Source organism: Dysidea avara, chromosome 6 (genome assembly GCF_963678975.1).
Source record: "Dysidea avara chromosome 6, odDysAvar1.4, whole genome shotgun sequence".
In the NCBI taxonomy this organism is placed as follows: Eukaryota; Metazoa; Porifera; class Demospongiae; order Dictyoceratida; family Dysideidae; genus Dysidea; species Dysidea avara.
Genome location: NC_089277.1, coordinates 33,601,031 through 33,628,941, shown reverse-complemented (window position 1 = coordinate 33,628,941; position 27,911 = coordinate 33,601,031). Strand labels below are relative to the sequence as shown.

The 27,911-nt window shown below is 37.8% G+C and overlaps 1 protein-coding gene and 1 long non-coding RNA gene across 2 annotated transcripts in view; one reads left to right on the top strand and one right to left on the bottom strand.

Moving 5' to 3' along the window:
- Positions 1–26,006, top strand: part of LOC136258598 (probable serine/threonine-protein kinase kinX) — a 48,496-nt gene extending 22,490 nt beyond the window's left edge. Inside the window, exons 4-6 of the mRNA XM_066051934.1 lie at positions 8,028–8,139; positions 13,093–13,382; positions 24,906–26,006. Coding sequence (XP_065908006.1) covers positions 8,028–8,139; positions 13,093–13,382; positions 24,906–25,877 — 1,374 coding nt within the window. The 3' untranslated portion in view covers positions 25,878–26,006. The remainder of the gene's footprint in view (positions 1–8,027; positions 8,140–13,092; positions 13,383–24,905) is intronic.
- On the bottom strand, positions 566–3,905 carry LOC136258602 (uncharacterized). The gene is made up of 4 exons (XR_010702878.1): positions 1,844–3,905; positions 1,728–1,793; positions 1,612–1,676; positions 566–1,562 (listed from the first exon to the last, which is right to left on the bottom strand). It is a non-coding gene; the product is annotated as an uncharacterized lncRNA (long non-coding RNA).
- Positions 26,007–27,911: the final 1,905 nt, after the last annotated feature.

Here is a 27,911-nt window from a genome sequence, read left to right as displayed (position 1 = left end):
GGCGTACAGTACATGAGAGGTATTGGTGAATACTAAATCCAGAATGTTACCTTTCTGTAGGTACAGTACCAAGAGCTTTCATCTTTCCTTTATCAGTAGCAACTCAGTAAAGTGTTCTTGTTGCTAGCTCTTTAAGACAACATTGTTAGTAAGAGAACCTCTTTTGGCCAACAAATTAGCAACATCAGCAGTAGGGTAAACAATCAATTATTGACCATGTCACGTACCTCCCTAAAATTTTCACAACTGGGACATAAAAATCTTAATGTCTTACCACCCAATGATAAACACAAGCTTTGTCTATGTGTACAAAACTTACTCATTTAATAGCATTGTTCCTTAAGAAGCTACATCACATTGAAGGGGGTACTCATTACTGTAGGGAATCATTTATTGTTACTTGACGTCAATTATCAGCCCTTCAATAACCTCCATACATCTATTATCGGCTGATCTCAGTAATGTCTTGTGCCATTCACGTGCATTTCAAAACTGGATTCTGCTGATTTCGTAAAATAATCTTTGACATCTAATTGTCAAAATTTCAAAATTTTCTTATGCACAAAATTAGAAATACATTGAAATGAAATTTTAAAGCATTGAATGAAAGCATTTAAATATCACTAAATTAATATCTAACATAGAGAACACAGCTATTTACGTCATCTTCATCCAAACAATCTTCATGGATCCATCTGCCACAATTGCACCTAAGCCTCTCCCTTTCTATCCCAACATCATCACTGAACTAGCCAAAACACGTGCAACATTGGTTAGAGTCTATTTCACCATCAGCATTCTCTGCAGCTCTGCTTTTCTTGGCCTTAGATGTCATGGAGCTATCTGCTTTCCTTTTACTACTTTGAGCCTGTTTGTGTTGCTGCTTGCTTGCCTGCATAGCTCCCTTTTTATATTGTTTTGCTTCTTTTTTTGTTGCAGCCTTTCGTGCCTTTTCCTCCTTCTTGTGTTGCACTTCCTCTTCCTTCTATCTTTTTTTTCAGTTCCCTTTCTGCTTTTCTCTTCTGTTTTTCTTCTTGTGCTAACCGTTTCTGCTCTTCCTTTTCTTCAAAGACTCTGATACACTCTGTGCTGGTCAAAACTCTTGCATTAGCTGTTTTAGTTTGCTTATCTTGAGTGATCCTTGGAGTATTGACCAGTTCAGCCAAGGGTGAACGCCTTGGTGTTGTCACGGATCCTGGTGTACCAGATGGAATTGACTCATCTGTCAATGCTAGGTGAAGACCATGCCACTGAACGATGTGGAGTAGAACTCTCAACAACCTTGTTTTCCTGGTCAGACTGAACAAGTTGCAAATTAACATGTCCTGTTGTCACACTGGGGCCTTCAAGGAGATCTGTCATTAATGTCTCAGATCATACAGTTGCAGCAACAATAGGATGATGTATCCTTAGCCACCTCTCATATTTTGGGTCCAGCAAATCATACCCATTTTCAAAATGACGAGTATACAGCTCTTCTTCTTCTGCTAAAAACTTCGCTTCTATTGAAACATTGTTGCTGAATACATCAATTTCTTCGACTTCCTCCTGCTCATCAACCTCTAAAGTACACATATAAACTACGTAAGCTACTATTGATATTAAACATACCCTGAGTCATCATGGCATCAATGCCTTGGCTACATGAAGCATATTCTCATGGTCTAACTCAGGATCTGAAATTGAGGCATTAAAATTAATGATTAATACAGACGTACTGTACGTACCTTCAGTCACATTGTCATTTCCTTGAATGTTTGAAGTAGCATCACCTTGACCTTCAGAAACAACATCTGATATAAAAAAAATCTATTATTGACTATCAATATGGTAATGGACGTACCCCTAGTCATCACATCCTCACTTCCTTGGCTGTTAGAAACAGCAGAAGCACTTGCACATGATATGGTATGTTGATTAAAAGGATAAACATCAGTTTTTTCTGAAGCCAGACACAACATTTGCTGGTGTAATAGCATTCAACCATGTATTTCGAAATACAAAGTTGAAATTTAGCTTGCTGGTGACTGTGCCAGTATTCTTACAGTAAAATTTATGGCATTCTTGTCTCCAATGATCCTTCAGCGGCTTAAATAGACTGCAATCTAGGGACTGGCACTCATGGGTTGTATGAGGAGGCAGACAAAATATCATCACTTTGTGGTCCTTAGCAAACTTTAGTGACATCAAGGGGTGCTATAACCATCTAACATTGACAATAGGGGGTGCCATGTAACTGCATGTGCTAAAAAATGCTTTCAAGGAAATAGAAGAATAGCTCATGGTCAATCCACCCCTTTTCACTATGTGTATGGCTGGTCCCACTCACTTCATTCATACACCACGTGTGATTTAATTGTTTCACAGCAAAAATTACAAAAGGAGGTAAGTACTGTAGCACTAGCATAGCCAATCACCGTTATCTGTTGCTTTTGCCCAGATGTTTGATAATGGACCTTCTTTTGCCCTTTTTTTCGCAATGATCTTTGGTGGATGAGGTTCTAATGGCATACCAGTTCAGAGGCGTAGCCAGGATTTTTTTGAAGGGGTTTGGATTTAAAGTGGAATGTCTTAAGGGGAAGGCCTGCATCCCCTAGACCATGCATGTTTGAACAAAAATGATGCATACACAAAATGTGCCCTTAGGCAGTAATATGAAAAGGTGCTGTTTGGTGCATCTAACTAGCTAAAACCTACACACTGCTGTTTATGCAGCTTATAGAAACTATAAACCTATAAAACTAACTAATCTTCACTTTCAGACAGCTAGCATACTGACAGTCAACTTCAATTTCCTAGCACACGAAAGCCCTCCACACTTGAGTCCCTTAGTTGACAGTACTTCTTTCCGGTTATACATTATTCTCGGCCGGTCCTCCTGTTGATGGTCACTTCAGACTTCACTTGTACTCCAATTTGTTTGAGACATCACATGCCCACAACATGTAAATATACACAGTTTGTGCTAACCTGACACATGTATAACACAACCACTCAAGTTTAGCAGCTCCTGCCTTGTAACATGTCTCAACCAACCACTGAAAAGTCGCCATTTCACTCGCACCATTTCAACCATGCATCACGTGCGCAATTGATCACGTGATGTAATAGATATGATTTGCAATGGTTCAGCATTAATGTGATGTGACTCTCAAGAGTAGTACAGAGGAGTGCCAGTGGGAAAGTAGCTACCGGAGAGTTCCAGGGCTGTAAGATTTGATGTGATTTTTTAATTTAAATCCAAAAACTCCTGCCTACGCCCTTGAAGTTTCATCCACATTGTAAATTGCTTCTGGGTGATTCCAGAAATCTCCATCATCGAAAACCTCCTTTACCTTCTCAAAACAATTACTCATATTTTCCTCATTTACAGCATCCAACCTAATTGCAGCAGTGGAATCACCTGATTGCAAGCTCAAAGATGAATCCTTCCTTAGAAACTTCTGCCACCACCCATGAGTAACCCTGGCAGCTCTCAAGGACTCATCCTCTTTTAGCTCCACATGTCTCTCAACAATAGTTAAAACTTCTTTACGAGTTTCACTGTAGCCAATATTTGCTGCATCAATTAAATGCCCTGCCAGCTCTTCTTCCACTGCTGCAGATAAATATGGCTTTGGCCCTCCATGTACAACTCAACCATTCAGTCTATCCTTAAGAACAGAAGGAGGTGCACCATGCTTCTTAGCAGCTGCATTAGCACTGAGGTGATTGCGTGTGACATTATCGATCGCATCCTGCATTTGTTGGTCTGTCCACTGTTTCCTTACTGCTTTGACATTGCCACTGGCGGACTTAACATTGTAGTGCCATTTGAATGCCGTCTGAACCCTTTTTCTTCTTGTTTGGCATGCCACACGATGGACCTGCAGATAAAGATGCATTATACGAGTTGAGCATTACACATTTAGCGAATACATCAGATATTAACTAATATACCATTTAGCAACAAACCTTTTCATTAGGATGGGATAGCTTATAGATTTTAAATGACCAAAACAGTAAGATAACTAACATGAGGAATATAGTAGTACACTTCCGTATACTTTGCCGTATATCAGGCACTGGTAATAGATGTTGCTTTAGCCGATAATAGACGTCGGTTGATAATTGATTGCTAATGCTAGAGTTAATCTGAGTCATGATAGATTGAGGATGTCTTAAGTTGTTATGGTACTTGCCAAGTCATTGACAGCCACATATTGCTGACTTATCAAAAGCTGCAACTTCGGCAAACATCAAAGAGATACTATCTTTATTAATTATTAAGGCTTTACAGCACAAGCGCTGAAGGCCTGTAAGACAACTGGTCCTACAGCCTGTTTAAACTTGAGTATGTTTGAAAAGTTGGAAAAAGAGAAAAAAATCCATGACTGCATGGACCTGGTTCTAAATCACTTTTAATGCAATCCAGACATGGTAGCCAAGGTGAACATTTAGAAATGCCATATTTTATGCTGGGACAGAGCTGAATCTGAATATGTCTTGGGTATCACAAAATGATTGAGAACGTGATTGACTTACTTGTACTGGTGATTGAAACCCTTCAATTTAGCATGCCAAGATCAGTGATTTAGGGATGAGCCTAATTTGCTTTGTTTTCTACCTATTTTCCTTTCCAGCAATTCTTTTTTTTTCTTACCTATTATGCTCAAAATTTTGCATGAAATTTCTCTATATTGCTGAGCATTAATAAAAATTATTTGCAGTATCTCAAGCTTACAAGTGTAAGCTGGGTCCACAAACAACCAACAAAGAATCCCTTCACTGAGCAACTGCCCCAAAAACATGTCATACCTTCATTTATATGTGTTGATGTGTGCATGTACAAAGATTGTGTGTTGATTACCACAAAGGCCTATTACTGTTGCAGGGGCGGATCTAGGATTTCAGAAGGGGGGTGCTAACATATGATGGTTGGTTGGCTAAGAAAAGTGACAACTGGTTAATACAAATAGCTATAGTGTGCAAAGCACACTCAGCATGTGGAACATGTTCTATCTAGGGGGGTCTGGGGGCATGCCCCCGCAGAAAATTTTTGCAAATTTAGCCTATTCAGTATTAAATTTGGTAATATATATTTTGACTGAAAAATGATGCCACTTTGTTTAAGTGATTAACAATACTTGTAAAGCATTGTGAGTCACCTAAGTGTAATAATGATGAAATGACACCATTATTCCAGAAATACTAGCTGTCATAATTATAAGGGCACAGCCAGTAACTAAAAATCTATTCTTTACATAAAAAACAGGAAGGGGAAGGATATGAATATCAGCTATACATGATTTGTGTTTGAAATACAGTACCTTAATTTAGTGGTACATTAAATTTAGCAATTTAAGCGTTTTGGTTTTTTGCTAATTGATTACATCAATTCACGAATTAATAAAATAATTTATATTGTAAATTCATCAATATACAAGATCACTAAATTTAGTGTATTGCTTGGCTTAAGGTTTAGCTAGTGTGCTTTACAGTCTCATGTCTATAACATCCAAACAGTAACAATGAAGAGAGAGCTTGAGAAGACAAGTATACACTCACCATGCAGTGTGTAGAGTGCACATACGTAGAATTTTCCAGCTAGGAGGCCAGGGTCTGGAGTGATGCTTCCTCTGGAAATTTTTGGAACATAGCTATCACAAGATTGAATCTAGAAGCCATTTTTAACCAAATACTCTATTGTACTGAAAGATTGTGAGTACAAGATGGATGAGTGCAGTTGTAAGCGATTTTAGAAAAACAGAACAAGCTAGCTACACTTTTAAATGCTATTGGATTATAAGGCAATACATAATAGTGGATTGTCAAAGACAGTACACAGGTCGATTGGATCTTAAGGTCATTGTAGAGATTTATAATGCACGCAAAAATAACTTCAACTTTGTAGTATAGCCACAGACTGTTCTGTTGCTATTTCAATCTGACTTTTTACAACTATGGCCCCAACACCATATTAATGTTTGACAACATGAGTCCAAAGTCACTTACATAATATACAACTAGTTTTTGGCCACAACTATCCCCCTTATAACATGACAGTGTAAATGCTGCATTATCATTTGAGCTTATAAGGTTGAGCTTCAAGGGGTTTGGGAGTGCAAACCCTGTATGACATTAAATTTTATTAGCTTCAATTGATGCTAGGTTCAGATAAATGCATGCAGCATGGAACTTTGGTACTGATAAAGCAAAAACAAACAGTTCTCAGATGTTATAGCGTTGTTAACTGTATACATGCTAAGAAATTAACTGTTTTACTTAAGCATGCATCACGTTTGTTGCAACAACTGAAAATACCTACGTATGTACCATTTGTATATTGTATATACCATATTTAACCATTTGACAGAAGTTGTTCTCAGAAAGTGATTAGTATATGGCAAGATGTTTGGAGCAATGGTAAGATAGCAGTGCACAGGTCAAGAAAACACACTGGCAACTCCTTGAAAAATAAATATTATGATGGATGTTCTATTAGAGTAGTTGACTGTTCTATTAGAGTATTTCGATTTTTTAGCAGCTTTTAGGTTAAGTCTCACACCAAAAGTATAATTTGAACCCCTCTTAGTAGTTCTATGAAACAATTAGCCATTCTCCCTTCTCTTTCCATCTTTTCATTGCCCATGTACTGCAACTTCTAGAAGCTTCCTAGCTTGCACATGGTAAACTTTTGAAGGGGGGGGGGGGGCTTCAGCATCCCAAGCACCCCCCTAAATCCGCCCTTGAGTTGTATGTCAATCAACAGCTCTCAAAATAATGCTACAAAAATAGATTATAGATGCAAAACTACACAATCCAATTATTCAATAACCGTTACACAAGCATGTGTGACTGCTCTATTAGAATATTTTGTACATAGTGACTGCTCTATTAGAGTATCTTTATCTTTAGTCACCATTCCCATGAGCATATTATGCTGTCCTAATACTATGCGTGGCTGTTCTATTAGAGTATCTCGATCTTTTTCATACAAAATGTGCTAAGTTGCCATTCCTTGGTTCCCATTTTTCCAATTTTCCACCTATTTTTCCAGCATTTTGCTCTTTGCTTTTACCAACATATTTTTCCAGAAATTTTGCCGGCAAAATCAGCACATTCCTACAGTGATTATTGTCATGATTTTGCATGCGAAATCACAGGAAGTAGTTATTTACCTACTTAAGCCATTAAATTTGGCATGCACTTCAGGTGATGATCCCGCCTGTTTGAGCACTTTAAGTAATGATCCCTACTAGCTTGTAAGGTTCCTAATTTTCCTTACAGCATAATAATATTATGCTCATTTAATGGTGACTAAAGATAAAGATACTCTAATAGAGCAGTCACTATGTACGAAATGCAAAATATTCTAATAGAGCAGTCACACATGCTTGTGTAACGGTGATTGAATAATTGTATTGTGTAGTTTTGTATCTGTGATCTATTTTGTAGCATTATTTCGAGAGCTGTTGATTGACATACAAATGTAATAGACCTTTGTGGAAATTAACACAATTGGTATGGTGAAGAATAAGTAATGACCAGTGAGTATATAGCTGCTTTAGACTCTATTTCACATTACACTCAGATTACTTACCTCATCCACAGCTCTTTCTGCTGTAGGCTCGGAAAAACCAGCTGGTTTTCTTGCGATAATACTAGCGCAATGGCAACTATGCGGCTTCACGCAACAAAATAATCGCACTCGTTAAATCACTGCACGTGAACAATGCATAGCAATTGGATAAACCTAGATTTTGAGCATATGTTATATTGTTCCTGAAGGCGTGGAGTATATTAGAAAACAAGGTGGAGTATATGAGATTTATTACCCACCCAAAACGGCCTAAATAGAGTCTAATAATAAGTTGTGAGAGTATACTGGACCACAAGTGATTTGTAATGCAACCAAATTAACCTTGTAACCAATGTAAATGACATGTACTTTATATTGTAAATTTGGTGCCATTCATTTCACATAAATATTTGATTATGTACAATTGGAAGGTATACAATCTATTATGTTTAATGGATTTATTTAGGCAGCATCACTGGCACCAGCTCAAGCTAGGCAGCAGATTCACCAACAACAACAGTCTCAACTTTCCAATACAGTGAAATCATCAGCTACTATAGCATCGCTTCCAACCAATGGTAAATATAATGTGTGTATGTACGCTGTATGTAATTTGTCTTACTTTGTATGTTGTGGTATCCTTAAAGGCAGAAAGGGATTTGTTGTATGTGTACATATGTACATACCTGTACATTTCAGATTCTGATCTAAGGTACCTTAGAATTAAGAATAGTAACATAGCTATAGCATATCTAGAGCCAATAGCCTCAGCCATACGTACAGAGTACAAGTGCAAGGAAGGTAGGAAGGAATACCAGCTAGTAGGACCATTACAGTTAAAGTACTTAAAAGTAAAATCGTCACCTGAAATGCAGATTTAATTCCTCCTTTGACCTAGAATTAATAATAAACCAGAATTGGGAATAAATTTGCACTTCAGGTAATAATCCCCTTGTTAAAGTGCTTTTTTTGCAGATCTCTACTATAGGTTGTAAAATTCCTTATGTTGTTTGTGCTTGTAAAATTCCTAATGTTGTTTGTTAGTATTTTGTAATGCTGGTGAGGTTTGGAATGTGTTGTCTTCATGTATTGTTACTTTGATAATATTGTTGACTGTTAACCCTTTATTACCGAATGGCTAATATATTGCCAAAAAATGCATGTTACGGGTGCCCTTTATAAATGGACCCATAACTCTTTCGTCCTAAGGGCTATGAAGTTGAAATAACCACCAATTTGCTGAATAGGCCCAGGCGTTTCTAATAAAGTTTAACGCAAAGCGATAAGAACAAGTATGGGGAACTATCAATACTTATAAACACACAAGCACGCATCAAAAACAATTGTACCTGTTTAAAATTCGATAACTTTCGCTCTGAGCATCATGGTGTGTTCTACTAAGAATAAAACTACTCCTCACGTGATAAGGATTCTAAAAATATACAGTATGATGTAACCGGGGGTTATAACAAGATGGCGGCGTCCATCTTTCGCTGCTATGGCGAAGAATAACAATGCGCCTTTCTTCACTTCAAAGTGCGTGAGTTATGTGTTTTGTTGTAAGGTTTTTAGATGTTTGGGTAGAAGGGAAAGATGGCTTTCATATGGTATATAGCGTTCCGTGTTAATTAATGGGTGGGGTCCTCACGTATTGCGCAAAGATCACACAAGCCATAAAATTTCATTTCCTAAGGTTTTTCTGTGGTTTTATGAAATAACTTCGGTAGGAATGGGTTAACTGAGAAAGAAGTTCCAGAATTGAATTCTGTACTCAAGGATGATTAATATTTTGATGGTGATGTTAATGCTAGGGTTGGAAGTACTACTAGAGGAGAGGACTCAGTGTAGTATGATGTCTGAGGTTATCATTTAGTTGCAATAATGAATGAAAGTGGTGAGAAGTTACTATCATTTTGTGCTCTGAGTGAAATAGCTGTGATGAATACAATGTAGTGCTTTTAAACATACTTGGCAACATTCTGGAACAAAGCATTGGCACTGTATTGATTACATCATTACGCGTCAAGTTGATAGATCTTTGTGTCACAATGTGAGTGTTCAGTGCTCTGCAGAATGCTGGACTGACTAATTAAGTTACTTTGTTCTAAATTCGGAGTGAAAGTGAAGAGACATCGTGCAGCAACAATGACTTAAAATCAAGCTCCTTAAAAATTGGGAGCATTTTGTCAGCTAATGCAAGCACATGGCTAAGGTAGTTAGGAAGACAAAGAACAGTTGGTACAGTGTATCAACAACAAGCTCAGTTGGTGGAGCATGGTGTGGCTGATGGTGGATCTAGTGTGGCAGAGCCAGAAAAAAAACCTGTGCCACTTAAGTCAGTCTGGTGAACTGATGGACAGCTGTGTTGTGGTATTGTTGAGACACTGGAGAAAGGGTGTGAGCACTTTCAGTCTGTGTTGAATGTTGCCAGTATTTTCAGTGCAAATATATACAATAGTCTTGATGCCTATACTACCCTTAAGAGCTAGGTAGTATGGAGAGCCCACCCACCTGAGTGGAGATTTGGGAAGCTTTGTCGTCATGTGTAAATGCTAAAAGAGCTGCTGGTAAAAATGTTGAAGTGCTGTGGTGCTGATTTGTTGGAGTATGTGCATGATCTGTTCATTGCTGTATGGGAAGAGGAAAAGGTAATGAAGGATGACGTGATGCTTTGCTGGTGCCAATGCCTAAGGAAGGGAATTGTACTCAGGACAAGGTTCTTCAGAAGAGACTTCAAGAGTTGATTGAGCAACTATCGTTTATTCTCAGTGTGGTTTTGTAGATTTAGTGCTCAGCAGTTGTTGGAAAATCATAAACTTTCAGGTTGTTTGTTGGCTTAAGGAAGGTGTATGATTCAGTCCCAAGATTTGTGCTTTGAATGGTTTTATTGCAGTATGGTGTAAAGTGTATTTAAGGTGATGATTGACTTGTTGAGGTCACTGCATAATGGCATGAAGGCAGAGGTTACAAAATAAGTAGTTGCACTAGTTCACTTTTAGTGTGACCAACTGTGCTATTGCACCAACATTGTTTGCTTTGTATTTAAACCAGGATATCAAGTGTTGGAGTGACCATTGCAAGCAGGTGTGATAGTGTTCTATAAGTATGGTGGAAAGTTATTGGGTGAAAGGACAAGGAAACCATTGAGTTTTGAGATACCTGAACTGTTGATGATTGTGTGATGGTGTCTTGTACTAGGCAGGACATGGAGGAGGCTGCTAGAGTGTTAGATTGCATTTGGATTAACTGTAAGTGTTTTCAGGATCAAGTCACCTGTTGCTAGTTGTAATCTTCACGAGAGTAACTTGATTCCATTGTACATCCGCAGTCAGCTAGTGGAGCAGGCACAATCTTTTAAAAGTGTTTGAGTTCCTTTGCGGAGACAACTGGAAGTGTGTTGTCAGATGTACAGGACAAGATTGGTGTAGTTCTGTATTTAGTGGCAGAGTCCTTTCATTATCCACCAAGAGGAACAGTGTACCATTGCATGGTATTGGGGGTATTTTTGTCTGGGGCTCAGTCTTGGGCCATTAGGGAACAAACCATTAAGAGATTGAGTCATTTCATGATCAGTGTATGCACTGTATGGGTGTTAGTCGAGCTGAGCAGAGAATTAGATGCCTTACCAATGACCAAATAAGTACTATGTTTGGAATGGAGACATCTATGAAAGATTTGTTGTCTGTTAAACAATTGCATTAGCTTGGTCACACAGCAAGAATGGATGATGCTTTTTGGGTGATTGCCACAGACTTGGCCTGCACATGGAGCCAAGCTCCATTGGAGAGACAAGGTGAGGTAGGACCTGAAGAGGTTCAACATTGCTGAGGCTGATTGACACTGCCTTTCCTAAGATAGAAATGCATGCCAGGAAGGACTTAAGAGGGCATACTTTCTACACCATTTACTTGTGAAACTTTCTTTCATGAAGTTTGAAGGAGACAGGACAAAGCCAGACAAAAGTGTCAAACGATATGTCCACAAGGGAGGAAGAGGTAGTCATGGTTTGATCCACTACCAATAGTCGGGAGCATCATCCAGTGGATGGCTTCACTTCAATGATAATGGTTCAATGGCAGGGGCAGATCCAGGGGGATTACTGAGGTTTCCAGAAACTGGTCAAGTATTTCAGGCAATTAAAATAGGTTTTACATTGATTTGTAAAGATTCAGATCAAAATAGTTCAATAGAGCAATCGATCAGCTACTCTAATGGAGCAGTAATACTTTTTTTTAAGTTTATCTGTATCACAGTAAAAATTGTATCTCAGAATATTTATTGTTATTCTCTGCAGTGTCCAGCACTGAAGGTCTATAGCAACTTGTACTGCAGCCTTTGAGTTACCTAACCTAATATACACAGGACTTCCTGGGGGCATACCCCCAGATCCCCAGAATAACATCCGTTGTGTACTTCAAGCTTCACATAAGCTCGTCCTCATAACTCTTTAGGTCTCATGGAGACAGGTTGTGGAACCCAAAATTCCACAATATGCAATGACTCCAAAACATCACTTAGTGAGACAAGGACAGTTGGGCATTTGCTTCCCCAATAAATGCCGGGTACCCATTGATGTTATAGCTGATGCTTCCCCATTTTGCACTAGGCCACTAGGTCCATATTATACAGACTGGAGCAATGTTTCTTGACAACAACACTAAATTGGGCATCAATCCTAGAACTTTTCAGTTACCAGGCCAATACTCTAGCCAATTGGCTAAGCTGCTAATGCACACACACACACACACACACACACACACACACACACACACACACACACACACACACACACACACACACACACACACACACACACACACACACACACACACACACACACACACACACACACACATACACACTATAGTGTTGTTTTCATATTACTAAAACTAAAATAATTATATTGTACTAAAAACTAAATATAATGAGCTGCTAAACAAAATACTAATCAAAACTAAAATATTGTGCAAGCTGATCGAAACTTTGACTACTGTAAAATGAACACAGTTACTACAGTTAAACCATTCATTAACTTGGCTATATAAATGCATGCTTTATTTGTAGTCACAGCAGATGTACCTTGGTGTCTAAAGCAAGCTATATAGTGCTCTCTGACAGAGTTAATATGAATGCTTAGTAGTAAAGTTCTACCAGTTAAACAATGAAGATGATGAAATGCTACTAAAACTAAACTCAAGTAAGCTATTCAAAACTAAAATGCAGCTACTTAGCAAAACTTTCTGCTATGTATTTGGTTTGTGCTTTTTGTAAAACTTCATGGCTAGGATTTTTTTTTCAAATTCAGTGATCCTATATTTTAAGAGCCTAATACAAAAGTAATGGTTTTATCAATAATAAAGTGTGTTTGTTAACTTTACATACATAAATTGTATAATCAGATACTTTAATTGTATTTGCTAAAACTGTATAAAATGGACATTTTTGTGTGTAAGTAGTACCACAAATGTAGGTACTTTTATCATATAGCTTTTTATACTTTTTATGTTCTTATTTGAAACTACACCAACCAGCTGTACAACAATCAACACAAATGTCTAGCATTAACAGTACTGTGGCGATCCAACTTCAGAAAAGCAAGCAACAATTACAGGAGCTTAATCAAAAGTTACTGACAGGGTATCAGCGTTTGAATGAACTACACAAACATCCCAACCAGGAAGACAACATTGCTCAACTGAATAGCCAGCTGAAACTTGGAGTACAGCAGCGCCAGCGATTACAGCAAATCATCCAACAAATGAATTTACAAATTCAGCGGCAGCAACCATCTGTTACCCAGTCACCCAATGCTACTGTACAGGTACTACAGAGCAATATAGATTATTGTGCATATACAGTTGAATCAAGACACACGGTAGTGTGTCGTGCGGCCCAAGAAGCCGGCGCGTAACACCCGTGAGTATATTGACAGGAAGAAAGAAAACGCAATTTTCGCACCTCCGTAGCTCTGTGCTTCCTTGATGAAACAAGACGATTTTTGCTGTGGACATGCCCCCCAACTGCAGCACTCTACATTCCAAATTTGAGCGAAATCGCTTCGCGCGTTCCCGAGATATGCGACTTCAAAAATTGGCTGAGTTTCTTCGTTTTTTTTCTTCTTCTTCTTCTTCTTATTTTTCTTTTTCTTGTCGCACACTTACAAAAACTGCTATAAAACTCGAACGCGTTATCCGATTGCCTTGAAATTTGGCACACAGAAGGGGGGTATAAAGGCGCATCTTGGTACCAACTTTGGCTGGAATACCATAAACAGACAAAGAGTTATGAGCGATTATGCACGAAAAATAACACCAATATGTTGTCACGCCTACAGGGTAAACCGCGTATGGGAAGAAGCTGAAAATCGGTGGGTGAATAGGTTAACTATTGAACCTCAAACCTTTTGTGGTTTGAAAGAAATCGAGCTAAAAACCAGGAAGATACAGCGAAAAAATCAACAGTGTGTAACAATTACGCAATCGAGATTAGCTAATTTTTAATATTTTTATTTTATTATTATTATTATTATTATGCTTGCCACGCCTACCAGGTAAACCGCTTGGGGTAATGCTTTCAAAATCGCTGTACAGATGGAGTTATCATCTTAGAAAGGCTCTTCAATGGTGTAGAAGAATCAGACTTAAATCCACGGAGTTATAACACGAAATCCAACTTGGTGTAGCAAGTGCGAGATCGAGATACTCTAATAGAGCAGTCATCCTAATAGAGCAGTCACCCTGAACAGAATTAAAGAGATCAGTTAGAAATAAGTAACCTGTATAGAGATCAGCTACAAACAAATCACCCTGTAGAGAGTTCAGCTACAAACAATTCACCCTGTTAAAACATCAGTTAGAAGAAGATTTCTTGTAGAGAGTTCAAATACAAACAAATCACCCTGTTGAAAGATCAGCTAGAAGATGTCACCTTGTAGATAGTTCAGTTACAAAGAAACCACCATGTAGAGAATTCAGCTACAAACTAGTGACCCTGTAGATACATCAGCTAGAAGAAGTTACCTTGTAGAGAGTTCAGCTACAAAGAAACCATTCTGTAAAGAGCTCAGCTGCAAACAAATCACCTATACAGAATTCAGCTACAAACAAATCACCCTGTAGAGAGATCAGCTAGAAGAAGTTACCTTGTAGATAGTTCAGCTACAAACAAATCATCCTGTAGAGAGATCAGCTAGAAGAAGTTACCTTGTAGATAGTTCAGCTACAAACAATTCACCCTGTACAGAGCTCAGTTAAAAGAGGTTTCCTTGTAAAAAGTTCAGCTACAAACAAATCACCCTGTAGAGAGATAAGTAAGAAGAAGTTACCTTGTAGATCGTTCTGCTACAAACAATTCACCCTGTAAAGAGATCAGCTAGAAGAAGTTACCTTGTAGAGAGTTCAGCTACAAAGAAACCATCATGTAGAGAATTCAGCCGCAAACAAATCATGTATAGAGAGTTCAGCTACAAACAAATCTCCCTGTAGAGAGATCAGCTAGAAGAAGTTTCCTTGTAGAGAGTTCTGCTACAAACAAATCACCCTGTAGAAAGATCAGCTAGAAGAAATCACCTCGTAGAGAGTTCAGCTTCAAAGAAACAATCATGTGAGAGTTCAGGTACAAACAAATTGTCCTGTAGAGAGATCAGCTAGAAGAAGTTACCTTGTAGAGAGTTCAGCTACAAAGAAACCATCATGTAGATAGTTCAGGTACAAACAAATCACCCTGTAGAAAGATCAGCTATAGAAGAAATCACCTTGTAGAGAGTTCAGCTACAAAGAATCTATCGTGTAGAGAGTTTAACTACAAACAAATCACCCTGTAGAAAGATCAGCTATAGAAGAAATCACCTTGTAGAGAGTTCAGCTACAAAGAAACCATCATGTAGAGAGTTCAGCTACAAACAAATCGGCCTGTAGAGAGATCAGCTAGAAGAAATTACCTTGTAGAGAGTTCAGCTACAAAGAAACAATCATGTAGAGAGTTCAGCTGCAAACAAATCACCTGTAGAGAGTTCAGCTAGAAACAAGTCACCCTGTAGAGAGATCAGCTAGAAACAAGTCACCTTGTAGAGAGTTCAGCTAGAAGAAGTAACATTGTAGAGCTACAAAGAAGCTACCATGTAGAGTTCAGCTGCAAACAAATCACCCTGTAGAGAACTCAGCTACAAACAAATCGCCCTGTAGAAAGATTAGCTAGAAGAAGTTACTTTATAGGGAGTTCAGCTATGAACAGATCACCCTGTAGAAAGTTCAGCTACAAACAAATCACCCTGTAGAGAGTTAAGTTACAAAGAAACCACCATGTAGAGAGTTCAGCTGCAAAAAAAATCAATCACTCTGTTGAGAGTTCAGCTAGAAGAAGTCACCTTGTAGAGAGTTAAGCTGCAAATAAATCACCCTGTAGAGAATTCAGCTACAAACAAATCACCCTGTAGAAAGATCAGCTAGAAGAAGTTACCTTGTAGAGAGTTCAGCTACAAAGAAACCACCATGTAGAGAGTTCAGCTGCAAACAAATCACCTGTAGAGAATTCAGCTAGAAACAAGTCACCCTGTAGAGAGATCAGCTAGAAACAAGTCACCCTGTAGAGAGTTCAGCTAGAAGAAGTCACATTGTAGAGAGTTCAGCTACAAAGAAACTACCACGTAGAGAATCCAGCTGCAAACAAATCATCCTGTAGAGAGTTCAGCTAGAAGAAGTCACCTTTTAGAGAGTTCAGCTACAAAGCAACCACCATGTAAAGAGTTCAGCTGCAAAAAACTCAATCACCTTGTACAAAGATCGGCTAGAAGAAGTTACCTTGTAGAGAGTTCAGCTACAAAGAAACCACCATGTAGAGAGTTCAGCTGCAAACAAATCACCTGTAGAGAGTTCAGCTAGAAACAAGTCACCCTGTAGAGAGTTCAGCTAGAAGAAGTCACATTGTAGAGAGTTCAGCTACAATGAAACTCCCATGTAGAGAGTTCAGCTGCAAACAAATCACCCTGTAGAGAACTCAGCTACAAACAAATATGCAGTGAAAAAGATAAGCTAGAAGAAGTTACCTTGTAGAGAGTTCAGCTACAACGAAACCACCATGTAGAGAGTTCAGCTACAAACAAATCACCTGTAGAGAGTTCAGCTAGAAACAAGTCACCCTGTAGAGAGATCAGCTAGAAACAAGTCACCTTGTAGAGAGTTCAGCTAGAAGAAGTCACATTGTAGAGAGTTCAGCTACAAAGAAACCACCATTTAGAGAGTTCAGCTGCAAACAAATCACCCAGTAGAAAGTTCAGCTATGAACAGATCACCCTGTTGAGAGTTCAGTTAGAAACAAGGAATCCTGTAGAGAAATCACCTAGAAGTATCGCCTTGTAGAGTTCAGCTACAAACAAATCACCTGTAGAGAGTTCAGCTACAAACAAATCACCCTGTAGAGAGATCAGCTAGAAGAAGTTACCTTGTAGGGATTTCAGCTACAAACAAATCACCCTGTAGAGAGTTCAGCTACAAAGAAACTATTCTGTAAAGAGCTCAGCTGCAAACAAATCACTTGTACAGAATTCAGCTACAAACAAATCGCCCTGTAGAGAGATCAGCTAGAAGAAATTACCTTGTAGATCGTTCAGCTACAAACAATTCACCCTGTAGAGAGAGCAATTAGAAGAAGTCACCTTGTAGAGTGTTCAGTTACAAAGAAACCACCATGGAGATTTCTGTAATCAATATATGTGACCGGATTTGCGAAAAGGGGTCTTCCACACACATCCAATTCCGTAAATGTTGGAGACCATAACTCAGTGTTCAAGTAACATAATTATTAACCTGAACATTTCACCATGTATTCAGCTATAGTGGTGCTCACCACTGCCCAAATATCAAGGCAATAGCTCTTTCCAATCTGAAGTTATCAATTGTCAAAGTTGGCAAATTGGACCCCTTTTCGCAAATCCGGTCACATATGTATTATACAGTATATATAATTTGTACATTTACTGATAAAATATTTAAAGTACATCTACTTCATCTTTTCTTCTTCCTGTAGTAAAGAAAAAAACATAGGTTAAAAAAGTCCCAAAGCTGGCCATAGGCCGGCTTTGGGGTATACAAATACAAAAAGAAATGAAATCTAATCCAAAACAGCCAAGCTGTAAAAAAAGTGTGCGGCCCTCAGAAAGGCTATGGTGAAAAAAGATGTGAAATCCAAGGTGGCGGCCAAGAAATGGCTGTGATGGTAGGTTAGTGGTAAAAATTTTAATAATGACAATTCAGGTGAATTTTTGTGCCGCTTCACAAAAATTCACCTGAATTGTCGTTATTAAAATTTTTACCACTAACCTACCATCACAGCCATTTCTTGGCCGCCACCTTGGATTTCACATCTTTTTTCACCATAGCCTTTCTGAGGGCCGCACACTTTTTTTACAGCTTGGCTGTTTTGGATTAGATTTGTTTATACGTGTACAAGGAAAACTTTGAAATTTGTACCCAGATCTGCGAAAAGGGGTCTTCCACACACATCCAATTTACAAACTGTGATAATTCATAACTTGAGACTGAAAAACGTTATTGACTTGAAATCTGGCCAGCAGTGAGCACCAACACATGTAGGTTAATGGATGGAAAAAAATTCAGGTTTCTACCTTGAAAACAAAGTTGTGGTCTTCCACGTTGAAAGAGTTGGGTGTGTGTGGAACAGCGTTGAAACCGGGTCACTACTGCTGACCCGGATGACCCACTGACCCAGATTGCTATCCGGGTCAGACCCGGATTTGACCCGGATGTGACCCGGATTAAATTAAGCCGAGGCGCGCGATAAGAGCTATGTTTCGGGTATTCTCGAGCGAGCGAGACTACGTTTTGAGCGTTCGATTCCTGTTGAGTAAACGAGTAGTTATGTGATAACTAAGCCGGTAAGTTTATAATTTAAAATCAGTCAGTGGGTTTGGTTCCACGTAGCTATTGTGAGTTTACAGACAGCAATTGGGTGTGGCTTCATACATACTTAGTATTGCAATTTCCCAATATATTAAAATGGGTGTGGCTCACAAAAGTACTTAATATCCTGCTGTAAGACTAGACCTAGACTATATACAACTCATACATTAATCGATTAGTGGGCTCCACGTAAACTTGCAGACTGAAACGGACACAGCTACAGACTGCACTTACTAATAAATGGGCGTGGCTGAGTGTATGTTTGTAACACGATAAGTGGGCGTGGCTCATGAAAGAGCTACGCGACTGGCGTTTATAGGTTCCACGTCGCCAAACGATCAATTTCGTTTCTCACGTGATCCAATCCGGGTCAGACCCGGATAATTTGTAAACCGGGTCAGACCCGGATGACCTGGATGACCCGACCCGGTTTCAACGCTGGTGTAGAAGACCCCTTTTCACAAATCTGGTCACATTTTAAAGATTGAATAGGGATCATAGAAATAGTAATGAAACAAGGGAGGACACCTGCACCTGCATATATACTAATAAACTATATTGTCCCTACCTTGACTGAAATAGGGATTAAAGGTTCGCTAATATATGTACAGGTTAAGAGCTGATGATACCTGTAAGGGTAAGCAAACTCCCCTGTTTCTTTACTTATACTTCTTGTTTACTTTTTGTCACATGACTATAACTGGTGAACTCACATCAAAAGTGCCAGATCTATCATGAAATTAATTTTCTGCTTGGCCGTGTGTCCCAACCATCAGCTACTGAGAAGCGAAGTGGCCATTACACTTCACTATATTTGGCCCATTAGATGGCATTACAAAGAACATTAAAAGTAGTACCTCTGCAATGAATCCGTTACTACAGAAAATATAAACTACACTTGTATTACCATTATACCGTATAGCGGGTTATTTTGAAACAGAAAATTTCGCACAAGAAACAAAATCTGAATTTCGAAGGATTTTAATTTCGAAGAGTGCATATTTCGAAGTCTGAATGAATTTCAAATAAGGAAATTCATGTCACAAATTATGAAGATACGTGAATGTTTGCCAAAGACTGACTTACTGGTAGAATAATCCCATCCCTGTGCACTAGAGAGGGGACTGAGGGAGTTTTGAGTGGAATAAATTCACTGGCTCGATTATGCTCAATCGTAGCTAGCATAGATTATAGCTCGGATTCTCATGGATTCTAGAGCAGACAGCATCAATCCCCATTCTGGATCACCTGTTTTCTGGCTATTGGCACAGTAATGATACAGTTTACCCATTATCATCAGTAATACTCAAGAAATACATAAGCGAATCGTCGAAAGTTGGTTCGTTGCTTTCACTTGTGGGAATTTATTTTCGAAGAACAATTGGACATGGGAATTTATTTTCGAAGAGAATGGCCTCTTCAAAATATCCAAAAATAAAAACCTTTTGAAAATTACCAGCTATACGGTAATAATCAAAACAGGGAAGCCATTACATGCAACATCTTTTGTTGTCAGCAAAGAGAATCATCACACAAAGGAGGACAAACGTAAGTCCATGGTGGGTGCATTGTACGCACTGTGGCATGACAAAAGGCACCTGTTAGGCTGAAGCAGCATCTAACAGTTAAAATCAATTAAGCCCTTATCCTTAGCTGTTATTTTGAGTTATGTTTGTCTGAAGGCATTGGGAAAGCAGTTTCTAAAGCATGCAATATTTTTTTGTAAATTTGTAGAAATTTATTCAATTTGTAGAAATTTATTTCAGGTCATTACTGTAGAGGCACACCACCTGTAAGATAGTCTCTCCTTGTCGCAGGCAAACTCTATAGAATTGTCTAATTGTCTCCCTTCTTACTTTATGTAAACTTTTGTCAATAGGTCTCAGGCACCCATATTGAGGCTTTCACTGTCTCGTAATCTAAACTCTGACCTAGAGAGAGAAACTTTTCATGCCTTACCTACCAGCACACTCTGTAAAAGTAGGGTCCAGACGTCCTTAGCCCATTCCAAACTAGTGGCAACCTTCTCAAAGTGCAAACATTCTTATCAATTTACTGTTCTTGGAATGGTGGGATGAAGTGAACATGTTTACTAAAAAATGTTGAATCCAACTGGCTTACTCACTGGCTCTGGGAATGGGAGAGCCTTAGCTTTGAACTCCTTCAGTCTCATCTGCATGGCCATATCATCCTCTTTAATCTCAACCTCTTCATATGGAGTATATACATTCTCCCTAACCCTCCTGAAACTCTAATCTCTTAAGTTCTAGGTTAGTAGTACTGGTGCTTGGTTAATCATCATCTTCTTCTTTAGAAATAAGTTCTTCTTGTAAGTTGTATGGCACATCTCCTCCTTTTTCATTGAACTAGAGCAAATTGCCTTGTAGTGACCAACTACTTCCAACAATTTGGTACACTTGAGTTTTATCCAAGTTTATTCAATAGCTCAGAGGTAAACAAATCCTTCGGGAACCACATACTTCTTCAAATAGCAACAAAACAAATGACAAGATGATAACTCCATTTAGTGCCTGCTACACAAGGCGGTAGTTTTTCACCACAGAAGTACTCTAGGGAAATAAAGAGTATGAAGGACAACAGACTGCCATGAAATACAAAAAGTCACCTTAACAGGTTCGGTACCAAAGAATTTAGGTGAGGTGGCTTGGGTCAAGCCAACAACCACAGTGATAGTTTCGGCTGGCAAGACAGCTATATACAAATATTCGAATACAGAAAACTACTATTCATGTGAGAACCTTACTCCCTGTACAACACAGTTCAAACAGTAAACAAGTTGACCAAAACAAGACACATTATCCCATTCCTTTCATCAGGCCATATATGAAGCCATTCAACAAATGATACGTATAACACTATAACATATCATACAATGCTGTGCCGGCATGTTCTTGAGCCAATGTAGTACTCATGCATGCTACAGTAACCGCTTCTACATGTTCGCATGTTTTTTTTCATGTTGCACTTGTGGTGGTGATTTTACTAGACCAAGTACATGTGGACTATGCATGCATAATGGGTTGTCACAAAATCCATTTGCAAATCCTCATAAGCCAATGCCATCAGCTAGGTCATGATAACTGATCATGATCAAGATGGCCAAAAGTGTGTTGTGTGGCCCAAGAATCTGGCGTGCCATATCGTGGGTATATTGAATGGAAAAAAGAAAATGCTAACTTCACACATTTGTAGCTCCAGATTCCCTTTACCAATGGGAACCAAAATTGTTGTAGTGATGCCTGTGTGGTAGGGAGTCAGGCCTCAACAGACAAAATCCACACAAATAGCACAATGTCCACCCATAATGAGTTTTGGGCAGACACAAATGTCCATGCAAAACAAATAGTGGTACCATAAAGGTTGATGTGTGCATGTTTGCATGTAGTGCTAATAATAACTGTCACTTGTTGCTAGGAGGTACAACATTTTCCCAGCCAAAAGATTTACCAATGCCATCTCCCCTTAGAGTACTGTTGTAATGACCACAACCTATTGATATGTTGTTACTATGTGGTTGTGGTTTACCTCAAAACTTTCAGTCATAGTAATGAAAGTGGTACAATTGAACTCCCTATTCCAATTTCAGCAGTGTAAAGTATTCCTTATAGCTCATGTCCGTACATTTTAGTTTATGTCCTTACAATTGTGAATATGTGAGGCATTTGTCCTTGGCACCTTATGAATTAAATTAAGCTCTGAGAGTCCACAAATCACATTTGAAGGAAATCATCCAAGCCATTTCTGAGGTACAAATGGCCATAGTTTTGGGAACTTTTTCTTAGTTTTTTTCTACACTTTGCAAAATTTGCCAAAAAAAAAATTGGCACATTAACACTTTGGCCTCAAAATTAATAAAAAAGTGTTCTGTTAAATGTGAATGTGAATGCCACTATAGCGGCTCTTGTTACAAGCTTAATTCAAATGCATATAATTATCTCATCAACAAAATTGATTATACAGTTTGGACCATGCTACTCTGTGGTAGTATTGTAGGCTTTATCTGAGTATTGTGGCATGATCAAGTGTGATATAGGTGAATCTATGTTTGAAAGAGTTTTTGGCCATTTTTAAGATGATAACTACAATGATACTATGAGATAATAAAGATTATATGATATTGTAGATCTATCCTTCGAGCATAGTTTAATGCAAAATATGGAGGAATAGGTGATCCCTACACGGATTAACAGGCCATTAATAAGCAAATCTCAGTATCAATTTTTGGTGGAATTGCATTCAAGATTAATGAAGTTATGAACAATTATTTGGATAAATAAGATCAAACACATCTACAGGGCAAGCAATCACTTAGTCTGTGGTTAGATTAAACATCATAGGAGTGTCTTGGTGATTTGAAAGAAATCAATATTAAGACCACGAAGTAGTGATGCACTGATACCACTTTTCCACTACCGATCCAATACCAATACATTTGAGGCAGGAAATCCAATACCAGTACTTTACAATACAGGTATTTCTCACAAGAAACAGCTAGTAATTTGAGTAATAGTTAATAAACATATTTACTAATCTCATCAACTGCAGTTTACTGGTTTTGTGGCTATCAATGTACCTTATCCGCATTGACGTCATAATTGACAAAATGGTCATGTTAGTGTAGGGACTTCGCCATGTTTTTATTCATAGTAACTATAATGAGCCTTGTTAATCCCACCAGGAAAAATCAGACCTAAGTTTTGATAAATATAAAACGGTGCACATTTGTCTTGTAAGTAAGTATGTATGCCTCACCTTGTCCCTTGTTGCTGTATATTAATGTTATCATAGCGAAATGCCACCTCTCTCTCAATACAACCCTATAAGAAGTCCCCACACTATCACCACCATTTTTACATTGTGACATCATTGTGGATAAGGTCCATTACGAAGTTAACAACAGTTTATGACCTCAATGAATCTTATTTCATGGCTTACTGCCATTTCCACTGTACTAATAATGTTAGCACTGGCTTCTTTCTAAGAATTCATTACTTATATCGGCTAATCCTAACTCTGTTTGATGCGCTATGTATGTTGCCATTTTTAAAAGTAATTAAATGACATAATTTAAAGCATTGGTTGGTATTGGGTATTTATAGCTTTACCAATACAAGTCCGATCCCACCAAAATAGGGCTGATACCGATACTAGTATCGGTTCGGTGCATCACTACCACAAAGATACAATTCAAAAACCAACACTACGTAACAATAACAAGATCGAGTTTTGTTAATAAACCAACATGTAGTTGCCATGCAAACTGCTTATAAGAATCAGCTGAAAATAAGTGTATAGGTACATAAATTAATTATCATAGAATAAACTTTCAGTGGCTTAGAAGAATTCACAATAAAAACACAACTACATGTAACAAATGCTTGATCAAGATACTCTAGTGGTAAAGTCACCTTATTAGAATATTCAGTAAGTAACAAGTCATCCTAAAGAGAGATCAGCTATATACAATCATATGACCATGTGCTACAAAAACGTCATCCTGTAGAGAGTCCAACTATTATTCAAGTCACCTTAGCCCATAAAGAGTTCAGCTACTAACAAGTCACCATGTAGCTATAGAGTGTCCAATAAGTCACCCTGTAAAGACAAACAAGACACCTTATAGAGAGTTCAGTTTCAAACAAGTCACCCTGTATAGAGAGTTCAGGTGCACAATAAGTCAACCTAGAGATCTCAGCTAACAAGTCAACTTGTAGAGAGATCTTATCATGTGGAGAGCTCAGCCACAAAAAAGTCACCCAGTTACAAACTTGTCACCCTGTAGAGAGACAAGCTACAATCAATCACCAAGTTTAGCCACAAATAAAAAGAGTTCAAGTACGTTGTAAGTCACCTTGTAGAGAGTTGCAAATCAATCTGTGCATGCAAAAAAATAGTTTAAGTAATACAGAGATAATAAAATGCAAATAGCAAAATTTTCTGCAGTAAATAAAAGACAAGTAAAAAGGAAGCTTGGCCAGCTTTGTTGTGTGCAGTTATAAAGAGATATCTAAACCAAAACAGCCAAGCTATGCAAAAATGGTTTGGCCCTAAAAATCCAAGGTGAAAAAAGATGTGAAATGAAAGGTGGCATCCAAGAAATGACTGCAATGATGTTAATGCCTATAAATTATTTTTTATTGATCATCATTAAAAATTTATTAACATCACTGCAGCCGTTTCATAGCCATTGATTTCATTTTTTTGTTACTCTGGCTTTTGGGACTGCACCAAGAGGTATTATAATATTATTGCAAATTTTACGCTGCAAAAATATACATCCATTATTAACTCATACCCCATACCAGTTATCATCCTGAAACTTCCACATAAATTATTTCCAAATTATACTTCCATTATTAATATGACAAGACATGATATAAATTAACATACTGTACCTAATCCAACAGGACTCATTAGAATTTTCACTAGCCCTAAAAAGTGGACAATATCAAATGGATTGGACAACCCGCAGTTCACTACCAACTGCTATGTGGAGGGCACATGCTACCATCATCAACTCCATCATGTATATTGGAGGAGGGACCTGTTCTGATGTTATGGAGATGTACAATGTTTATGCTTATCATTTCGAAGAGGACAGGTGGGATTGCTTACCACCTCTCCAACAATATTATGGTGTTCCAGTTAACATCACTGAAAAATTAACCATTATTGGTGGATGCGACTATACCCACAAAGCTACAAATAAAGTGACTGCATTCAGTTATAACAGTTGGAAAAATGATATATTCCCAAACCTGTTAATGGCAAGATTGCGGCCTGCTGCTGTGTCCTACAAGTCAAAAATCATTGTGGCTGGTGGGAAAGATCATGATGATAAGGTACACAATAATATTGAAGTTTTAGACATCACTACGTTACAATGGAAAATTATAAACATTCAGCTCCCAGAGCCAATGTATGCTCCATCTGCCGCTATGTGTGGTGAATCATTAGTGATTGTTGGATTTACTACTGAACACATGAAGCGTTCCAATAAAACATTCCTAATTGACGTTGATAAAGTAACCACTCAATCAGAACTTACAAGTTACACTGGTGAAGACAACATGTGGAGTAGTTTAGCTAATGCTCCATACTATCAGACAGCTCTCACTCCAAGTAGTTATTCTCTTGTTATTATAGGGGGAAGCGATAAACAAGGCAAGACAACCAATGACATTACCATTTATGATGATGTGACAAAGAGTTGGAGGAGAGTATCCTCCCTACCTTTACATTGTGCATGGGCTACAGCAACGATCATCAACAATGAGATCATCGTGGCAGGTGGATGCATGGACACATTGACTAATGAAACTTGTAATGCTGCCAGCCTGACCAGTGTTGTTATGGGACACCCTAAAGAGATCAACTGAATTGTTCATTTAATAAAATAAGACACTATGTGTTAATTATTCTATCTATAAAATTCATATGTACATGTTTTGTAATAGAGTGATATACTATTATGTGAAATATGTACTTTATTAGTTCTAAGAAAATGCAGGAAGAAATTAACATTGCTGCTACTGTAGCAAATTGCTTCTATTCTGTGCAATGAGTCTAGCAGAAGAAAAGGTTTTTTTGCAATGTGGTCTACAGTTTATTTTATGCCGTCTCATTATGGACTATACTGCTGGACCATCACAAATGCCGAGAAAGTACAGCAACTATACCATGGGTGGATAAATAAGACTTATTAAGTGGTTCATCTCATGATAGATCCTCTCTGTGCAAAAATTAAAGAATTTGGAATGGGTGGGTGGGTGGGTTAAAACTTTAATTATTTTAATGAAGTGACATTAAATGACCCAAATACTAGAATGTCCTGAATCAATACCCTAATTTGCTCAGTACTAAAGCTAGGATGCACATTAAACTACTAGTCAACTTAAATAAACTGACATTGAACCAATATAAAATGACATCAGAATAGTTGTGCATTTCATTTAACTCAAACTTGTTTAGAATACTGGTTTATACCAACATATTATTATTGATGTAGTGAATATTCTTAGAAATATGATAAAATAAAAAGTTTTTATTAAACCAGGCGCACCCTGAAGTAGACAAATTCCATAATAAGGCTTTATAGCATATAGAAATAACTGTTGCCCCTAGCAATCTGAATTTCCCATTATGTTTAGGTGATAATATCTAAAGTAACTTCTCCAATTTTTGAAAGGATAGCATATATATGTCATAAGATATGACATTTTAAAATTTGTGGTTTTTCCATACATATCTATTTGAGAGGGCTACTTTTACCCCTTCTAGGCAATCACAAAAATGAGGTATTTCAACATATGCAAAAACCAAAAATTCAAAAGTACATATATCTCAATTTTACATAATTTGTAGGTGTGAATGTTGACGATAATCTCTCCAAGTTATAAATAGATAGTGTATATAGGTCATAAGATATGACATTCTTTGAATCCCATGATTTGTGTGATTACTGAGAGGGGGCAACTTTGTCCCTCTCATTGATAATGAAATTGGAACTTCAAAATGTCATATCTCATGACTTATTTATGCTATCCTTATAAAACTTGGAGAAGTGACTTAAGACATTGATACCTACAAATAATGTACTATTTAGGTTGCTAGGGGCAATGGTTAATTTTTTATTTTTATGAAATTTGTCTATTGTTTTAGTAAAAACGTGTGTTTGTGTGTACCTACCTACCTATGTTCGTTTGTCCGTATGCACCCACATAAGCAAAAATGATAAAAACAGCCAGCATGTAAGAATAGAAAGCAAAATTAAGTCTGTATTATACTTCCACACATTAACTTGTGGTTTCTTCTTGGCGGTCTGAAATATGGGCATGGTTACTCTTCATATACTTCTTGAATGGTCTTCCCTTTTGGTTTTATAGATGCTTAACAGCTTTAAAACAACACTGAAGGCCTCTTAGGCTACCAGAGGCAGCATATCCTTTGGGTTGAAATGGGAGCATTACCAGTACTTTTGCAAATGAAAATGAAGGGCAGCTATGAGGCTTTCTCTATACAATTCGCACAAGAAAGCACGATAGACACTATAAAGATACATCTGTGCATAATTTGCTGTTTAAAGTGGTTTTTTATAGTTGCGCTTCCTTAGCAGTGCATAGCAACGTAATTGCTGAATTACAAAATAATTCATGAATTACAAAATATGCAAAATTACAGTATTTACAAATTCTAATTATCTATAATAACTATAACATGAATATAAACTAAATTATATACATGGCTGATTAGTTTAGTTAGAATGGGAAAGTATTAATTGCATGGGCAGTTTTTAGAAGTAGCATAACACCAACTTGTTTTTCTTATTTTAATGTTGCTTGTCAGTTTAACCCGGTCAGCAGGGCTTACCCTGTTGTGAGTGGGTTGCCACCGTCAACAGATGGTGGTTGTTT